General features: G+C 36.8%; 1 protein-coding gene across 24 annotated transcripts in view; it reads left to right on the plus strand.

Moving 5' to 3' along the window:
- Nucleotides 1-21,608, plus strand: part of LOC113051738 (adhesion G protein-coupled receptor L3) — a 245,423-nt gene that overhangs the window by 132,791 nt on the left and 91,024 nt on the right. For all 24 annotated transcript variants that reach the window (XM_026215749.1, XM_026215753.1, XM_026215761.1 and 21 more), the window contains one exon: nucleotides 5,898-6,698. In XM_026215749.1, the coding sequence (XP_026071534.1) occupies nucleotides 5,898-6,698 (801 nt within the window). The remainder of the gene's footprint in view (nucleotides 1-5,897; nucleotides 6,699-21,608) is intronic.

Raw genomic sequence — 21,608 nt, forward strand, 5'->3', positions numbered from 1 at the left:
CAGTAGCTGCAGGCCTAATAGACTCCACCCATTGGTGCAAAATACTCTAGTTTGCTTTCATGATACGGAAAAGAGAAGCATGAACATTCTGTCAAACATCTGCTTTAGTGCTTCTCTGATTAAAGAAAGACAAATGGACTGACATAATAGTGACTAAATCAAGACCAAATGATATTTCTGGCTGAACTATTCTTTGAAAAGCCCTTCTTCACCTCTTTCCTCCATCAGGCCTCGTCTGCCTCCTTCATTAGAGACTCTCTCTGAAGACTGTGTGTGTGTGTGTGTGTGTGTGTGTGTTGTAGCACTGTGATCCTGACTGCAGGGTGTTTGGGGCTTTGCTTTAATCGCCGCTTTAAGACACAGATTGGAGCGTTTGCTGGTTTCTGATGCAGCCGCTCACTGCATACTACTATAATAATGTCATCTGGGTGGACAGTCAGAGAGTCATGTGTGTGTGTGTGTGTGTGTGAGGCATTAAAACGGTGCTGACGCAGGAGCCAAACGGCCCACTTCATTAACCTTTACCACACCTGTGTAAGCCGTATTATTTCTGTCTTAGAGACGCTCAGACTAACTAATGGAGTCACGGAGCCAGAGGAAGCTTTATTTTTCACAGGACCAAGGAATGAAATGAGTTTCTTCAACTATGTGGACTTTTGGGAATTAAATTCCTTTAGAAGAAACTTTCCAAACTCGCTGGCTTATTTTGTCTAATAATGTGAATATAAATGCAGCACTGGAGAAATCTGACATTAAATCAGTAATTAATCAATGTAATTTCCTCAGACGCATTGATCACATTAAACACGTTATATTATATACTTCTGAATGTTATATTATATAATTATAAATTCTTCTATACTACAGTACTATTGTTGCATAATTTGGCAAAAGAAGAAACTTTAGATAGAGCTTTATCAGAGAATAAATTATTATTATAATACAATAAATTATTAAATATATTCACAAATAATCTTTCACACAATAAATATAAAAAATAATTTGACTCTGTATTATTTTATGTTATATATTTTAAATAGATTCTCGTTCTTTTATAATTTGTTAAAGAAAAGAGTCACTTTAGAGACAGCTTTATTAGAGAATAAATACTATAATAATTATTAATTGTTAATAATTACAGTAAATTATTATCATCACACAAATCATTTTCACACAGTAAATGTTGAAATATTTTATTACTGTTCAGTTTATACATTTTACAATATATTACACATATTTTAAATATATTTTCAATATATATTTTAACGAAGTTGACCAAAGTGCTGTTCAGTAAGTTCAACAAGAATATAAAAGCAAATAATAAAATCGACAGTACACATCAAACAAGACAGACCAAAGGGTAACTACAGCGACAGTATCTCAGCACTCATTCCTGATCAACGCTAATGAAAACAAACAAAAAAGTATTTAACTCATTCTTAAATTCATTCAGATAAAATAAATGTCGCAAAGACAATGGCAAACTGTTCCAAAGCCTTGAGGCAGCTACCGAAAATGCACTGTCACCTCTGAACTTTTTGTCCATTAGATCTTAATTATCTCTTTGACTCTTGAATATGAATAAGATCAGCAATGTACGGGGGGCTATACCATGCAGGGATTTAAAAAACAAAAATGTAAAATTAATTCTGTAAAATATTGATAACCGATGGAATGATCTCAAAACTGGAGTAATGTGTTCATACCCATCAATAGTCTTGCCGCTGAATTTTGAAACATTTGTACTCTGTCCAAAAAATTAGTTTGAGTACCGTAATAAAGTGAGAAAAAATTAAAACATGAATAAACTTCTCCAAGTCTGTACATGCTAAGAAAGGCTGGATCTTACTAATAATTCTTAATTGGTAGAAGCTAACTTTGACAACTTCACTAATTTGAGAGTTAAATTTTAAAGCACTATCACAGATCACACTCACATTTTTTACTTGATTTTTCCTAAAAGGGCTTAGTGTTCCTAAGTTTACTCCTTTAAGAGGGACGACATATAATGATCTCTGTTTTTGATTCATTAAGACTATAAAAGTTACACAGGCCAACAGATGCCCCAAGGCACTGAAAGAATCTGAGTTAAAAGACAAATACAACTGAGTGTCATCAGTGTAAGAATTAAATGGCACACCATATTTATCCAAAATCAATCCTAACGGAAGCATATACAGAGACAATAAAAAAGGTGCTAAAATAGAGCCTTGCGGGACACCACAAGAAATGGGTACCACTGCTGATACAAATTCTCCCATACAGACCGAAAAAAACTCCTATTTTGAAAATATGACTTCCACAGATACCCACAGATGTTTCAAGATGAGATATAAGTATTTGATGGTCAATTGTATCAAACGCTGCTGTCATATCTAAAAGTAAAACTACAGTAAAATTTCAGAGATCAGTCGAAAGAAAAATATAATTAAAGACTTTCAGCAGTGCTGCAGAGCTGATACAGTGCTGAGATGTTTTTTTTTTTTTTTAACCTGATTGAAACACTTTACAGATCTCATTTGTATCAACAAATGACTGAAGTTGGGTGAGAACGCGCTTCTCCATGATTTTAGCCAATATTGGAAGTTTTGAGATTGGTCTAAAACACAAAACATTGGTCAAAATCTGATTTCTTCAAAAGGGGTTGAACCACTTCAATACATTATATGATTTATTTTAAATATATTTTCACATTTGTGTAATTTGGTAAAAAAAAAAAAAAAAAAAAAGCAAAAATTAACTTGATAAAGCTTTTATTATAGGGAATAAATTATTTGAATTCTAAATTATGAATTATCTTCCCAAAAATCATTTCACACAATAAATATTAAATATTAATGGTTTATTTTAACATGTTTTCTTTATAAATTACATATTATATTAAATATTTTAAATACGTTAATTTTTCTTGCGTATTTAACAAAATTTTATAATAAATCACACAAAAAATAATGAATTGGTTTATTTTACTCTACTCCGTTTATATATTATATATTTTAATTATGTTTACACTCTTCTTTCATTATATGTTCAAACAAACAAACAAATAAATACACTTTAGATAAAGCTTTATTAGGGAATACATTATTATAATAATTGTAATAAAATATGAATAACCTTCACACAAATCATCCATGGAGTATATATTGAAATGGGTCATTTTACCCTGTTTAGTTTATTAACATGTATTAGTTATTCACGTTATATTTTTTTATAAAAGATTTTCATAGTTTAGCATTGGAATCAAAGAGTAAAGCAGTGAAATCTGCATAAAAGCCATTTGTAGTAAAAATGAAAGCTGAAAGTAAAACACTTTAACAAGACTGTTTTAGAGTGCTTTTTTATTGTTTTCATAAAATCAACCACTGGAACATGAAAAAGGATGAAACAGGCAGATCTGAAAAAACAAAAAACAAAAACAAAAACACGTGTGCTGCCCGCTTACCACCATCTCTGTAGATCACACTGTCTGTGGTATCAACAGATTTGACCCTCACAGGAAATTAATTGGAATGAGTTTATATATTTCTAACCTAATCTGGTAAAGTGTATGGATCGCCGCAGTCGGACTTGGGCTTTAATCAATTTCTCGAGGCGAAAGCCCTGGAAAGAAACACAATCTTTCTGTTCTGATGCTGTGCCGCTGCTTAGAGCGAAGCTGAATGGAGCAAAATATGCTTATTATTAGTTTTGTGCATGCAGACGCAATAAATCATGTTGACACAAATTGACAATATCTTAGCATCGGGATGGAATCTGTTCGGATTGTAATAAATATAAGCTCATTATTATGTCTCCGCGGCCTCTGGCCCCTTTGACCAGCCGTCATTAATAAGCTGCCTCTTATTTATCAAAATTTTAAATGCCAACTTCAAGTCAAAATTAAATCTTTCTGCATGCATCCAATCTATCTCCTCGAGGGAGAGATTTCAGATCCATCCTCATATAACACACCTGTCTGGAAGCTTCCAGAAACCCTTAAGACCTTGTTTAGCCACTTCAGGTGTGTTTAATTAGGGCTGAGCTCGACTCTTCTGGATAATTCGTGCTCCAGGAGTAAAGTGTGGTGCCCCTGTAGTAGATGCACATGCTTCTGAAGGACTGGCTCCCTCCTAAAGAGAGAGAGAGAAAAAAATGATTTACTCAAAGTCATGTTTTTCCAAACCCTTATGAATTTCTGGCTTCCTGTGGGACCCAAAAAAGACATTCTGAAGAAGTTGGAAATTAACAGCTGATTAGGGCAAAAATGCCACCAGAATGAACAAAAATGGTTCAAGATGATGCGCCAGTGCATCAATGAATGCAAAAAAAACCTTGTTTATGAAAGTTTGGGACGGTGTAATAAATTATGACAATCTTAACTTTTCCTATATATATATATATATATATATATATATATATATATATATATATATATATATATATATATACATATACACACATACACACACACACACACACACACACACACACACACACACACATATATATATATATATATATATATATATATATATATATATATATATATATATATATATAAACAGTATAGTAATGTGATGAGAGAAATTCAAAATGAAAGCAGTAAGATTGAAATAAAATACATTCATAGCAAAGAAAAAAATAAAGGTAAGTTTGAGTGTTTTTTTTTTTTTTTTTTTGAGTATGTGTTACAGGAAAATACTGTATCAGTCTTTAAAAAATGTAAATATGTTACTTGCATTTCTTTGAGCCAATTTCTGAGTGAAAATTATTTTAAAGTAAATCCACCAACTAAAAGTAAAAACACCACTTTTTTAAATTAATGTTTTATATTTTTGCAAAATTTGAATCTTTAACTTTAAAAATGTTACTAATAATAATGTACAAATTGAATTCAATTAGCTGCATTACATGGCTGTTTGTCACCTGACTATAGTGCTTTCTGGATGCACACTAGTCTAGTTTAACTCGTCAGTCAAGCAGCGTCTTCATTTCTAAATGAATGCTTCCTGGCCAGAATGAGCTGAAATAGCATAATACACAGCAGATGTAATGCATTGCATTGTAAGAGCATCCGTCATTGTCTAGTGAAAGTGATGTGGCACAATGTTGTTAAACAGAAATACAAGAGAGTTGACGTTGCTTGTATGTTAAAGCATAGTGAATAACAATTAAATTCTCCTCCATAATCAGTGTTTATCGCTTTCCTTTTAAATACGTGATGGATCATGGAAAGCAGCCCACACTCTAAAAATTGCTGGGTTAAATACAACCCAGCACTGGGTAAAATATGGACAAACCCCACTTTGGGTTGTTTTGACCCATTATTTGGGTTACTATCCAGAAGGTTTGGTTAAACATTTAACTGGACTGGGTTCAAAAGAATTAATGAATCGCATTTGTCCGTGTTTCACTCCATCTTGAATCGCGCTCATGGAACGCTCTTGAGAAACAGTGTCTCTTCAGTGACTTGCTACGCTTTTGTCTCAAGCAAGACTGTATGACATACACATTACATTATTTGACTGATGTTTCAGATATAATACGTACGTTGCATATAGGGAGGATTGGCTCTGTTTGTATTTAACCCAGCATTTTTTAGAGTGCAAATGTTTTGACCCAGCATTTGGGTTACTACAAATTGCTGGGTCAAAAGTATACAATTGCTGGGTTTGTTCATATTTTACCCAACGCTGAGTTGTATTTAACCCAGCATTTTTGTGCAAATGTGCAATTTAACCCAGCATTTCTGTGCAAATGTGCAAAAGTGTAAATGTGCGTCTACTCAGCCGTCTAATCATGTCATGTGACTGTGTGTCCACAAGTGAGCCATTATCCGTCCTATCAAATGAAAATTATCATAAAGTTCTTTCAAAATCACGCTCACTTGTCTTTCTCTCTTTGTTTGTCTGTAGTTTTCTTGTGCCCAGGGCTCTTACGTGGCGTTTATCAGAGCGAGCATCTGTTCGAGTCGGACCACCAGTCGGGAGCTTGGTGCAAAGACCCCCTCCAGGCCTCGGATAAGATCTATTACATGCCCTGGACGCCGTATCGCACAGACACCCTCACCGAATACTCCAGCAAAGAGGACTTCATCGCAGGACGACCCACCACGACCTACAAGCTCCCCCATCGGGTGGACGGCACCGGGTTCGTCGTCTACGACGGCGCGCTGTTCTTCAACAAGGAGAGGACCAGGAATATCGTCAAGTTCGATCTGCGCACTCGCATCAAGAGCGGTGAGGCTATCATCGCTAGCGCAAACTACCACGACACTTCGCCGTATCGCTGGGGAGGCAAGTCTGATATCGATTTGGCGGTGGATGAGAACGGTCTTTGGGTGATTTACGCCACGGAGCAAAACAATGGACGGATCGTGATCAGCCAGCTCAACCCGTATACGTTACGTGTGGAGGGAACTTGGGATACGGCCTACGACAAACGCTCTGCTTCCAACGCCTTTATGATATGCGGGATCCTGTACGTGGTCAAGACCGTCTACGAAGACGACGATAGCGAAGCCACCGGGAATAAAATCGACTACATCTACAACACGGAGCTGAGCAAAGACGGCTATCTGGACATCCCCTTCCCCAACTCATACCAGTACATCGCTGCCGTGGATTACAATCCCAGAGACAATCTGCTCTATGTGTGGAATAACTATCACGTGGTCAAGTATACGCTGGATTTCGGAGTCCTGGACAACAGGCTAGGTAAGAGCTGGAGCGTTGGCACAAGCTTTTGAAAACTAGGGTCTTTTTCTCAAAGTGAATTGCAAAAAAAAAAAAAAGTGTTTCAAAAGGAAAATAGTAAGAAAGACCCTATGAATTCAACTTTGTTCAAGTTTTGTTCAAGCTGTTTAGCTCATGCCTGATCATCAGTTTGCTGGCGTACACTTAAAAGTTAACTTAGAAGCCTTAACAAAACCTTAATTTTTTGATTACTTTTTAATCAAGGAAAAAAATAGAAATGAAGATATGCTTCAATATCATGACTTTCCTCTATTTTTATATTATATTAAAAAGTGTTATTTGTTTTTATTATTATTAGCAACAACAGCAATAATAATCGTAATAATACATTATTATTATTATTATTATTATTATTATTATTATTATTATTAATAATAATAATAATAATAATAATAATAATAATAATAATAATAATAATAATAATAACAATAACAATGATAATAGTAATAATAATAATAATAATAATAAAAAAATAAATAATAATAATAATAATAATAATATATAAACATTTCATGTTCTGATGCACTGTATATAAAGCAATAAAACCGAAATGCATCAGTGAATGAAAGAACGCTGCACTCATCAAGTGGTCTTAAAAGAAAACGAAGCCTATTTTTTTTGGAGTATCATTATTTTGAAATAATACATGAAAGTTAAGCATATTTCACACCAAACTTCTCATTACTATGTGAATGTCAAAAGAATTAGTAAATAAATAAAATAAAATAACACTTATGTGAAAAAATAATCCTAAATATATAGCATTACATTGTTACTGTGTCACTTTAATTAGTTTTATTAATTTAATTTAAATAAATAAATCCAACATTTATTTGTACTGTATTTAAATAAAAATGTGTTTGTTGAAAATGACTAATAATTAAATACATATATAAATGCCTTATATATATAAATTCATTTATTCATTCGTTCAATATTTTATCAATAAAAAAATACATAAATAAATGAATAAATAAATAGGTTAATATTAATGCATTTATTTCTGCATTTATATATAAATATATATATATGTGTGTGTGTGTGTGTGTGTGTGTGTGTGTATATTTAATTATATGTTTAACGATTTATTTAATAATTTAATTCTGAGTAATTTGGCCCTCCATAGAAAAACAAATAATATATATATATATATATATATATATATATATATATATATATATATATATATATATATATATATATATATATATAAAAAATACAAAATACTTCTAAAATACAAAATTCAAATGAACAAATAACCTTTATTTCTTTAATGCAAGTGTGATCTTGTGTATCTTATGCTCTTTGGGTGAAATATGAGATGTTTTAATCAGGCTCACTGTGGCCTTCTTAAAGCTACTAAGAACATTTTAGCGGGTGGAGCTGCTGATGGGAATGTTGTGGTTGTGAAAATGGAAACTTTGATTTAGTGAAATGAGTTGTTTGGTGTCTGTGGGCAGCACAAGGATCGAATGAGCTTGAAGGTTGTTTGCTTGAGTTAGTGGTCGAACCAGAAACGTTGAAATGCACTCTTTAATTGGAAAAGCATCAAATGAAGTTTGTGGAGGGAAGCTCAAAGCTGCTTACTGAAACTCGAAACATCGTCAACTGACTGGCACTAATTACAGAGCGAATGTTTCTCAAATGTGTGACACTAATTTCACTATTTAATGAAAAGCCTTTTGAAGAAAGAAAACTTTCATAAACATCTTCACTAACACTGTGGGAAAAACGCTGTTACTGTTGCACAGCTCATATTGGTGGTCATCACCAAGTGAAAATAATAACTGAAATTATCTGCAAAAAAAAAAAAAAAAAAACTTTCTTCCCACCATTTTTTCATGGTCCTATGAGTCCTCAAGATATACTCTTCAGTTTCCACTAAGGGAGTTCAAAATCTAATTGTGAGAATAAGTAGTAGTGATACTTGATATTTGTCTTCTCTTGAAAGCTTGTTTTCATTGACAGACAGATCTGTGTTCAAATGATGTCTCCCTGGTGAAAGCAGCGGTTTGGAAGGCATGCATTTAATTACATTTTGCTGGTTGTACTTGATCTGTAAGATGAGGTTTTGGGCACAGTTGAATGGAAGTGTTTTTGACAGAGAGGTAACAGCTGTGTCCACTTCACATTTACACTCTCGGCCCGTCATGAGCCGTCATCACGCCAACTGCTGCTCTTCACCGCTGCTTTCTGACACAAATTGAACATGCTACTTATTTTATTTATTTATTTATCAGGCAGAATATAGTTTATATAGTCTATTGGACAGTGTTCAGCATCTGAATGCGCTCGTATTATAATCTAAACGCATTAGTGTTGCCTTTAGTGTGAACTGTCATCCTCTATGGTCAGTTGTTCTGTGGAGCAATAGTTTGAAGTGAATATCGCACTGTTTACTAATAGCACATCCAGTTTCATGCCACAGAGATTCTTGCACTGCTTTTTCACCCTTGCATAGAGGCTGTTTCTGTTGTGTGTTGTGTTTCTCACTGGAAGGGTGGACATGAGCTGAAGATGCTCTTATTAAGTGATAGTGTGATTTGAGACACTACATTTATAGAGTCAGGAAATGACCCACTCAGAGCATTCTCAAATCACACATGCAGAGAGAGCAGTGTGTGTGTGTGTGTGTGTGTGTGTGTGAGCGAGCGCTCTCCTCTGAATGCACAACACCTGCGGCATGTTTCTCCTGGAATTAACCTTCATCTGAAGGTGACTCTTTTATGTGACTCAGTTCATCACATTCTTTTGCTATTTCAATACCTAGTGAGCATACATACATTATGCATAGAAAAAAACCCAAATGCAAAGCTGCTTTATGAGATGTAAGGATTTTATAAGGTTTAGCCTTGGTGACATAATTAAACAAAATGACACAACCAACAGTGTTGTTTTCCTGGCTATCAGCAAATACCAGTGACCACATCACAGACATACTGCAACAGCAACAGCAAACCTGCGAGTATGATATTCCTGTACAATGACAATAAAGAAGATTTAAAAAATGAGTAACTTACATTTTAGACAAAGTGTTGCAGTGAAAATAGTTCCTTACACAGGTCTCAGGTTTCATTCCTGAGTTTTATTCCTGAATAGATACGTATTTTACGATTCAATGACTCATAAATCATTCCTCTAACTTAAAATAGAAAAACATGATCTCTTATGATCTAAGTAATTAATTTACAGATTTCACTGAGGTTTAATAATGTAAATATTGATAGTTTTCTGTTGACACCTACTGGCATATCAGAGTTTTATATGTATGTGTGTATGTGTGTGTGTGTGTGTGTGTGTGTGTGTGTGCGTGTGCATATATTATTGCAATAATGAAAGCTACAGGCAAAAGAAAAAGAAAGAAAGAAAGAAAGAAAGAAAGAAAAATCAGATAAGAAACATTACTAAAAAAAAAAGGAAACATTTTGGTAATGAGATTTTGTAATGTTTTATACATTCCATCACAATGCAAAACATCTTAATGGTCCTTAAATAGGCTTCTGTTTATTTTCAGGTGAAATATGGCTTGGATAGGATCTCGACTCACCTGTTTAACTCGTATAGCATTGTACGTTTATTTTTAGGCCCTCTATATGTTTTAGGTCTTAGGCAGCATTTGGCTAGAGACTGGTTTTATCACTGTACACAGCTCCATTACTCACTACTGAAAATCCCCTGGCTTGTGGGCACAAGTGTGTCACACTTTATCAACCCCCTCCCCGCGTACCCTTTCCAGCTTTAGTTCCTCTGTAGAAGCAGTCGAGAGAGACCAACACTGTGCTTACAACATCTGTCCCTATGCCCTGCTCCACTGGCCATGTGTGCGTGTGTTTTCACTCCTGTCTCATGTAACACAAGTTTTAGGGAATCTCTAAAAATAAGCATATCATCACAGGATTATCTTAGAATGTAGAAAAAAATCTGTGTAAAATGACATAAATCGCTCCAGACAAAAAGCAGAATTCAGCACCAGACAACAGAATCTGCATGAATGCTCTAAAACATCAGATTACATGAGACTCATCAGATAACAGAAATCATAGGATGCCATAAAATCAAGGGTCAATAAACCAGTATCTAATTATGAAAGAATCATCAGTTTGGTTACTCTTTATCTTAAAAATTCTAAATCGTCAGCCTCATGTGTTTCAAATCTGAAATGTAACGACAACAAAATCTGCATTAATTAACAGAATCAAAGTAGAAGGTTTTTTTTTTTTTTTTATCAACTCTGAACACACCATCAGGCTGACATTGTATATTTAGGTAAGGGCATTAGATAACAGAATCAGCATGGATACTTTAAAATCAGTTTAAGATAACATGATAATTATAATCTCAAAAGAGATTGTAATCAGCATCAGATTACAGAATCAAAATGAATTGCTCAAATTCAGTATCAGATGATATAATTACCTTGGAATCTCCAAAAATCAGCATTAGACATCATAAAATATGATAACACGAACAAAATCAATCTCCAAAATCAGCATCTGATAAAAGGATAACCAAATTGCTTCAAAATCTGCGTCAGATAATAGACCAACCTTGAAATGTCTTGAAATGTCCAAAATCAGCATCAGAGAACAAAGTTATTACTGGGTCATAAAATCAATGCCTGTGTGGCGAGTGGGGCGGGGCCGAGAGGCGTGGGAACGAGGAGTGAGGCCAGGTGTAGTGATTGAAGATGAGCTGCACCTGCGCCCCACCGCCAGTATCGAGCCCCACGTAGGAGATGGAAGGATATAAAACTGGAGCGACGACCGTGAAGTACGAGAGAGGACCAGGCCTGGACAATATTTTATGTTTGCTTTTTATTTTGTGCGCACCAGTCGTCCGTGAGGGGCTGGTGCGCTGTTTTGTGTTTATTTTTCAATTATTAAAATGTTTTGATTGTCCGCCAGTTCCCGCCTCCTTCTTCCCGATGTATATGGAGTTTTAATATCGTTACAGCCTGATTATGACATCATATTCAGATTTGACAATCAGATTCATAATGCAAAATCATCAGCCATAACTGGAATATAATCTTCAAAAAATTTATTAAAAAATCTCTGCATAAATCAGCACAAAATCTCCAAAATCAGCATTCGATAACAACAACAACAAATCTGCACCAGTATTTGTGGAACGCAATATGGAATGCAATATGGAACGCATACGGAGTATGTGTGAAACAGGTGTAAAGTTGTTTGCACCTTGTGCACTGTGGAATTAGTTTACAGCTTTCTCAAGCACTTTGTGATGCATTTTGGAAACAGGAGATGAGCCCCTGGTCTAATGCACCACCTGGCTTGAGAAACACGTTCTAAAAGACTTACTTTTAGTCATTATTTTATTTGGGTAGCACACATATTCTGAATGCCTTTGGCAGAATTCAAATGAGCTATTTTAAGATTAAGCTTTTTTTAATCCAAGATTACAGTGAGATGAATCTAGATTAAAAAAAAATAATCTATGCTTATATATATATATATATATATATATATATATATATATATATATATATATATATATATATATATATATATATATATATATATATAATATGAAATTTCTCTTGAAATTTGTGTGTATTTTTGTTCCACACTAAAGCGAATTATGCTTTAGTTATGAATTCTCAAAAAAGTGATTGTTATTGAACACGACCTGTTTTTCTTCAGGCTCCTGTGAAACATAAAGGCTACGTTTTTCATGTTTTTTTTGTTTAGAGTGTGCAAAATAACGTGTTCATGTTTTGCGTGTAAAAAAAAAAACAGTTTTTCTCACAATTCACTAATCTGTATACCACAGTTTTTAATGTCATAAAAAGGGGGTGATGACTTCCTTGATCTATAAAGTTCCTCCTTCAGAAATACGTAACGAGTTCTGATTGTGCCAGCGGCTCCTGTGTTGTGATTCAACACCAGTTTAGCGCACTCTGCCCTCCTGGAAATGCTAGTTGTGGAGTAGTTTTGAGAAGCAAGTAGGCAGGATTTGTTTTGAAATTCTGGCAATCCTGATCTGAACGCACGTGTCTAGAGATGTACTTCTAATCACAGAACGCCTTTACTGACGAGATGCGCATGAAAATCGTGTTATTTTTTGCACAGCCCTACCATCTAGTTATCAAAGCTAAACAGCGTTGCCCTTTGTGTAATAAGTTACAGAAACTGAAGCACCCTTCAAATGCAACTCTTCCTCCTTCTCCGTGCGAGTGCAACAAGACCACGCCCCCTTTTTGTGTTTTCCTGTGGGCTGAGGTTAGTCAAAAAATGGTTTTAGTGACGTCATTACTGTAGGAACTAGAGGGATGTAGTCCAAACTGGTCGTTCGTTGTAATATATAAAAATAAAATGTCACTTGGCATTGAACTTTGAGCTTTAGAATTTTACAGATATTATTTGTACTCTAACAACAACATTACACACTAACTAAAGTTTAAAACATGGGATCACAAAGAATGGGACCTTTAACATGTCTGAGACGTCCGTCTTGAGCTGTTGTGATGGATAATTCTGTGTGAGATACCGATCTGTATCTTTACCGATCTGTACCTGTTTTGACCTGCTGTGTGGAATATCAGCTCTCTTCCTTACTACTTTTGCATTTGCTGATATTCAGAACATATGAGGAAACGTCAAACGCAGTGATGTTTGGAGCCAGCGGGGGATGCTTGTTGGCGAGCCTCACCGGTGCGCTGAACTCTGCAGGGCCCTTTTAGGCAGACGGTAATTTACCTAATTTGGCCCATATGTGGAGTGGAATATGTTTAACCGTGACCTTAGAGGAGCACTGCCTTTTGCTATGACTACTAGATATATTTTTCTCTCTCTGGCATTCGGTATAATAAAACACACAGAGTCAAGACCTGCAGACTCCTGCAGTTTCCTCACAGAACAGGCTGCAGAAGTGGAATAATAAAGCTTGCGTCTAGAGGATTTGGGATTCGATCTATTAAATGTTTTTAGATGCATTCATATATCTCCTATTATGTTCAATTTTGACAATGTTGGGTTATCGGTGGTTGTCATGTGGCTGCTAGGGTGTTCTAAGGGTTGCTAGGTGGACGCTAAATGGTTGTTAAGATGTTTTTAGTGGTTGCTAAGTGTGGTGCCTAATGTGCTCTGGGTGGTTCCTAGGTGGTGTGCTGTATTGTTGATTGGGTGTTCTGAGTGGTTGTGTGTTATGGCTTCTATGTTATTCCTGGAGCATTCTGTTATTCCTGGAGCATTATTGGTTTCTAGGAAGTTGCAGTGTGATTGTGAGGGTGTTCGGAGTGGTTGCGAGGTGATTGTTTGGGTGTTTGGAGGGGTTGCGAGGTGATTGTTAGGGTGTGCTGAGTGGTTGCGAGGCTATTGTGAGGGTGCTGTGAGTGGTTGCGAGGTGATTGTGAGGGTGTTCGGAGTGGTTGCGAGGTGATTGTGAGGGTGTTCTGAGTGGATGCAATGTGATTGTGAGGGTGTTCGGAGGGGTTGCGAGGTGATTGTGAGGGTGTTTGGAGTGGATGCAATGTGATTGTGAGGGTGTTCGGAGTGGTTGCGAGGTGATTGTGAGGGTGCTCTGAGTGGTTGCGAGGCTATTGTGAGGGTGTTCGGAGTGGTTCCGAGGTGACTGTGAGGGTGTTTGGAGTGGTTGCGAGGTGATTGTGAGGGTGTTCGGAGTGGTTGAGAAGTGATTGTGAGGGTGCTCTGAGTGGATGCGAGGCTATTGTGAGGGTGTTCTGAGTGGTTCCGAGGTGACTGTGAGGGTGTTCGGAGTGGTTGCGAGGTGATTATGAGGGTGTTCTGAGTGGTTGCGAGGTGATTGTGAGGGTGTTCGGAGTGGATGCAATGTGATTGTGAGGGTGTTCGGAGTGGTTGCGAGGTGATTGTGAGGGTGTTCGGAGTGGTCACAATGTGATTGTTAGGGTGTTCGGAGGGGTTGTGAGGTGATTCTTAGGGTGTTCTGAGTGGTTGCGAGGTTACTGTGAGGGTGTTCTGAGTGGTTGTGAGGTTATTGTGAGGGTGCTCGGAGTGGTTGCGAGGTGATTGTGAGGGTGTTCGTAGAGGGTTTCGAGGTTATTGTTAAGGTGTTCTGAGTGGTTGCGAGGTGATTGTGAGGGTGTTCGAAGTGGATGCAATGTGATTGTGAGGGTGTTCGGAGTGGTTGCGAGGTGATTGTGAGGGTGTTCGGAGTGGTTGCAATGTGATTGTGATTGTGTTCGGAGGGGTTGTGAGGTGATTCTTAGGGTGTTCTGAGTGGTTGCGAGGTTACTGTGAGGGTGTTCTGAGTGGTTGTGAGGTTATTGTGAGGGTGCTCGGAGTGGTTGCGAGGTGATTGTGAGGGTGTTCGTAGAGGGTTTCGAGGTTATTGTTAAGGTGTTCAGAGTGGTTGCGAGGTGATTGTGAGGGTGTTCGAAGTGGATGCAATGTGATTGTGAGGGTGTTCTGAGTGGTTGTGAGGTGATTGTGAGGGTGTTCGGAGTGGTTGCAATGTGATTGTGAGGGTGTTCGGAGGGGTTGTGAGGTGATTCTTAGGGTGTTCTGAGTGGTTGCGAGGTTACTGTGAGGGTGTTCTGAGTGGTTGTGAGGTTATTGTGAGGGTGCTCGGAGTGGTTGCGAGGTGATTGTGAGGGTGTTCGTAGAGGGTTTCGAGGTTATTGTTAAGGTGTTCTGAGTGGTTGCGAGGTGATTGTGAGGGTGTTCGAAGTGGATGCAATGTGATTGTGAGGGTGTTCTGAGTGGTTGTGAGGTGATTGTGAGGGTGTTCGGAGTGGTTGCGAGGTGATTGTGAGGGTGTTCAGAGTGGTTGCGAGGTGATTGTGAGGGTGTTCTGAGTGGTTGCGAGGTGATTGTGAGGGTGTTCGGAGTGGATGCAATGTGATTGTGAGGGTGTTCGGAGTGGTTGCAAGGTGATTGTGAGGGTGTTCGGAGTGGTTGCAATTTGATTGTTAGGGTGTTCAGAGTGGTTGCAATGTGATTTTGAGGGTGTTTGGAGGGGTTGCGAGGTGATTGTTAGGCTGTTCTGAGTGGTTGCGAGGTGATTGTGTTCGGAGGGGTTGCGAGGTGATTGTGAGGGTGTTCTGAGTGGTTGCGAGGTTATTTTGAGGGTGCTCACAGTGGTTGCGAGGTGATTGTGAGGGTGTTCAGAGTGGTTGCGAGGTGAGGTGATTTTATTGCCATAAATCGGAACCGGACGGTTTTAGATTAAAATACGCAATCGATTTTTGGTCTTTTTCCGGCCGATTTTTCCGGAAGTGTGCTTGCGTGCACAGACTACATTGTAATCGTTCGCTATGTCATTTGTGTGGAAGTATTTTGAAATCTGTGCGCAGGACACAGGCAGTCGATCAGTACTGGAAGTGCAGAGCTTCATGTCTGAGGCACAGATAGCAGGAAGCAATCAGCCGTTGGTGTACTGACGCACAAATAAGAGTCCCTTTCCTGCGCGAGCGTCTACTGTACCGGTCCGTGCCCTGAACACGTGTGGACCGTGAAGAGATGTTCAGCTAAACTTCTCACGTGTTGGATGAGAAACGAAACGGACTAAACTGTGACAAAACTGAGAAGTTTTTTTTTTATTTTTTTTTTATTAGAACTTGCATACACGTTTGAAAAGCCAGAAATAAACGCCAGTTCTGCATTAGGATGATTATTTTTATTTTACCTTAAAATTACATAGACTTTATTTGATTTAAAAATCACCTGCTGTAGCACACTGACAAAAAGTGTTTCATTCATCCAATTAGAACATTTTAGGGTAATGATTCACATCTATATTTTTTTAGTTGAGACAATAAGTTATTTATTTTTCATTGGCTCAAGTAAAAATATAGATGTGAATTCATTACCCTATTTTTTTTTTTTTTTTTTTGGATGAATGAAAATCTTTGTTTTATTCGCACAAACATTATTTGATTTTAACATTTTGGAAAATGTATTTATATAGCATACTTTTATTTAGTCTCACTGGTAAAGACCCTTTTTTTATTTAAAACCAAATTTAAAAACTAAAATACTGAATGCTGATTGAGAAACATCTTATTGAATGTGTGTTGGTTGTGTTGTTTTGATTATATAAATATGCAGTTGTTGCCTTTAATTTCACATGGTTACAGTTAATCTTTTAATTAAGGCCAGTTCAATGTAGTTTCAACCCTAAAAGCTAAATGCTGATGTCTGTACCATCTATGTTTGTATTAAATGTAGTCTACTCACTGTGCAGTTACCGCTGTTATTTTCAGATGGTTACAGTTATTGTTTTCAATAGCCAAAAGCAAGTTTGGCCTATTATATACCAAATATCTTGTTTATGCACACTTTCCTTCTTTCTTGTTTGTTGCTTAAAAGATAAAAAAATAATAATAATTGGAAATCGGCATCGGAATCGGCCAGTTTGCTTGTAAAAAATTGGTATCGGAATCGGCCATGAAAAATCATGATCGGTGCATCCCTAGTTTTTGGAGTGGATGCAATGTGTAGTTGCTACTGTGGTGTTTTGGGGTTTCCTAAGATGTTTTGTGTTTCTGCTAATGGGACGTCGTGGCCTAGTGGTCAGAGAGTTCGACTCCTAACCCTAGGGTTGTGGGTTCGAGTCTCAGGCCGGCAATATCACGACTTAGGTGCCCTTGAGCAAGGCACCAAACCCCCAGCTGCTCCCCGGGCGCCACAGCAGAAATGGCTGCCCACTGTTCCAGGCGTGTGTTCAAAGTTTGTGTGTGTTCACTGCTGTGTGTGTGCAATTTGGATGGGTAAAATGCAGAGCACAAATTCTGAGTATGGGTCACAATACTTGGCTGTATGTCATGTCACTTTCATTAATGTGTGCTGGGTGGTTCCTGGTGACGTTACCGGGGTGTTTTGGGTTTTGGTTAATCTGCTATTTGTGGAGTGTTCTGTTTGGTTTCTAGTTGGATGCTGTGGGATTGCTAGGGTGTTCTGCTTGTTTGTCATGTTGTTGCTGGTATTTTATGGTTGGTATGTTATTTCTGGGGTGTTCTGTTTGGTTGCTCGGATGTTCTGAGTGGTTGCTTGGATACTCTGGATGGTTGCTGGTGTGTTATCAGTGGTTGCTATGTGGTTGTTATATTGTTGCTACATGTAAGTGTTGATGCGTGTCTGTTCTTGGTGATTTGTTGATGTTTGCTGTGTTGTTGTTTGTGTGTTATGGTTACTATGCTATTTGTGGTGTTCTGGGTGGTTACTAGGTGATTGGTAGTGTGTTCTGAATGGTTGCTAAGTGATAGCCATGCTGTTGCTTCTCTATTGGTTTTTATGTGGTCTATGTTTAATTATAAGAGTGTTTTGAAGGATTGCAAGGTGGTTGCTGTGTAGTTTTAATAACAGTGTAAATATTGGTATTAAACAACAAACAAACAAAAAATAATGGTGAAAGTGTGAGTGTTTTCCCATGTTAAGAATCTGAGAGTCTAATATTCAACAATTCACTCAAAACCATACATCAAAAACAAGTGTGTGTGTGTGTGTGTGTGTGCATTAGCATCACCAGGCATGATGTGAACAGTAAAACGGACCAAATGTTAATTAAGCATTGCTGTGAGTGAGCAGTGATAGAGATGCTTCATCTTTCTTCCAGACATGAATGAGTCGAGCCAGTTCTCTCTCGCACTGATAAGACACCAGAATAGAGAGACAATTCAAAGTAATGAGCTCTTTCTGACAGCAAGAGAAACTTCTCTTCATTTTCTTTGGTGCTGAGAAGACAAACGGGAGATAATTATGACAAGAAGAGCACTTCAAATTAAGTGTAATAGCACGCTGGCTAAATCGCGGAGCGTTGCCGTGGAATGCCATCGCATCTGCCGTCAATCCTGGTAATGGACATTTCTTGCATGGATTGGAAATTACAGACAGATTTACAGATTGACCGGTTGAGTTAATTGAGTTGCTTTTGATGGTTCAGACCGCACACACTTCACTGAGCGTCTGAGGCTCCCATCAGATCACCTGATTCATGTGCAGCTTTGGTCAGTCCGTCTTCATCTGCAGCACAGGAAACATTTGTGTTTGTTTACAAGACAATGATACAAGATACACATAATCACTAACAACTAGGGTGCTATATTTGAACTTGTTGCTCTGGGGCCATGATGAAATAACTCTAGTGCAGTTAATTAAAATTATTTCTATTAAAATCAGACTTTTAGGCTCAAAGCAGTGTGTACTATTACAAATTATCTTAAGCAGCCTATTGAAATTATAATCAGTTGAAACATGGTCATACGGTATATAATCATCAATATCTGCGTCATCTTTAGTCACAGATGTCAGGAAACATAAAGCGTGTGCTGAAGTGTGTTTGAGGTGTCATCTGGCCGTGGTCTGGTGGCTTTGGGAGGAATCAGACAGGATCTAGACTTTTTTAAGCATTTTCCCCCCTCACTGCTTGATGAAGCATCTCTGTGCATCTGTGTTTAATGATGCAGAGCTGCTGGAAGCTGAGCTCATGGCTGTCATTGATTCACACGCTGCACGTCTATTACGGAGTCTCAGGAAGAGTGTGTTTGCATGTGTGTGTTTGTGTGTGACCGTTTTGTCCTATGCTGTATTTGTCATGTTATTGTCCTATTCATTGCTTACAATTTATTATAATAATAATAATAAAAATAATTATATAATTAAATGTATTTATTTATTGTTAAAGGTTGATTATACATGCTTTAGGGAGTGCAGAAATTATTAAAATCTCAAATGTGTTTTTTTTTTAACTAGTACATTATTATTATTATTATTATTATTATTATTATTATTATTATTATTATTATCAACACAATCATATGTTATTATAATAATAATTATGTATTATTTTTGTTTTGTAATTACTTATTTTTATTGGATGTTAAAATATTTAATTGCTTTCTTCTGGGAATGCAGACATTATTAAAAACTCAAATGTGTCTGTTAATAGATACTACTAAAATACAGATTGTTTGAAACAGATATGAAATGTCATGCATAATATGGGTGGATTGCACCAAATCTTTGACTTGTTTAAAACTAATCAGTGTGTTAAAGACTTGCTGATTCCATTAGCCTCTCTTCTGACTATCACTATCCTTATCTATAAAATCGCAGAGGCCAAAAATAGGAAAAAAAATAATAATCAGGTTGATTTGCTTTTTTATAAGTAAAGCAGCCCTCTGGGCACAACTTATTAAAGTTTTAAAAGAGAATTAACTCATGCAGCAGGTGATGCTGAACTTTCAAAGACTTAATTATTTTCCAGGTGTAGAGTTTGTGAAATTAATAAACATAATATTCATTATCAAAAACTGAGCGTATTGCGTCACAGTAGAGCTGTTCACGGATCATTGTCGTTCCGTTTGGTGACTCAGTTTGTCATGCTGTTATTGTGGGATCATTGATGTATTAAATAAACGGTGCGTTAAACGGCTAGCAGACTGTGGTTGGCAGGTTTGCATGTCGGTCAGCTGACTCTTCCTCTCTGAATGGGCAGTTCTCTGCTAATAGACCACGGGAGACTCTCTAACCAGAGAAGTTAGTGCTAGCGCTGCTGGCCGTACGCGGTCAGTTCATGAAAACGACAGGAAATGTAATTTTCTGTAATGTAAACAGTTATAGAGTCGATGTTCTGCCCACACAAACATTAGCCATCACATCACCCTACAGCACAAGAGCTGGTGTGTGTGTATGTGTGTGTGTGTGTTATTTCCTGGTTGTGAGCCTCTCTCATAATTCGTCCCGGGTCTCTTGTGTTGTCTTATTGCTTTGTTTTGCTCTCTCTCGCTGGTTTCTGTGTTTATTAGCACATTAGCTCCTTGGAGGCTCAGAGCATCACAGACTCACAGAAGCAGCCGGATCATTTCAGCCCTTTATTTGTGTTTGGAGAACTGACAGCAGCTGATCGTTCGCTCTGTTTACTCACTTCATGCACCTTTCTGCTCTTATTCTGATCCGTGCATCAGTGCATGTTTACGCCAGTAAAAAAAAAAAAAATGTGTGCATTGCCAGAATTTAAAGAAACAAATAATGTGAGGACTGTAAAATATATGACTCTGTATATTGAAAATGATACACTGATCATGCGTGTACTTTGGAGCATGCTGTGTAGTTGAATTGCAGTTGAATACTCATTTAAAGCCATGTTGTGTTTTTGAGCAGCCATTCTTCATAAAATCAGAATGCATTTACTTATTTGCTTGCTTTCATCTTTAATAATTGCACTAAAGCTGTGTAAAACAACATGTTTCTGTGTTTGAGTAATGGATGAGTAATTTTCATGACAATTATTTGATTAGTGATTTATAGTGATTCATAAAGCAAACTTTCCATTTCACCATTTTAAATTATTATTATTTATTACTATTATTATTATTATTATTATTATTATTATTGTTGTTGTTGTTTTGTTGTTGATGTGGTTGTTGTGCTCTGTACTTTGTAAAGCAAACCTTTTCTTATAATTATTTATTATCTATTATTGATGGATGGATGGATAAATAGATTTTGGAAAATAAATAAAGCTATAACAAAAAAAAAACAAAACAAAAAAAACAATTAAAATTACTAATACTTCAGAACTTAAAAAAATACAATAAAATGTAAATCTAATATTTGATCAAATATAACAGTATCCTAATGATGCTAAAGTAAACTATGGTTTCTGCTCATTGTACAGGTGTGAAGTGTAGGGTATTGTTACCGTAGAAACCTGTGGTGTTTAATTTAATTTACAGATTTAGAGTTGAAGGTGTCGTTACCATAGCAACATGTCTGGCATGATAGCAGTAGGCAGTGGAAACATATTTTGCCTTTAGACCTCTAGTAAAAATAATCATGGCAAAAAAACAAGAGGGTTTCTAGCAATTTTTGGACTCATAATAATAAAAAATATGAATTAAATTAAATTGTTCTTTGAATCCCTAACAAT

The sequence above is a fragment of the Carassius auratus genome, chromosome 32, assembly GCF_003368295.1.
Source record: "Carassius auratus strain Wakin chromosome 32, ASM336829v1, whole genome shotgun sequence".
In the NCBI taxonomy this organism is placed as follows: Eukaryota; Metazoa; Chordata; class Actinopteri; order Cypriniformes; family Cyprinidae; genus Carassius; species Carassius auratus.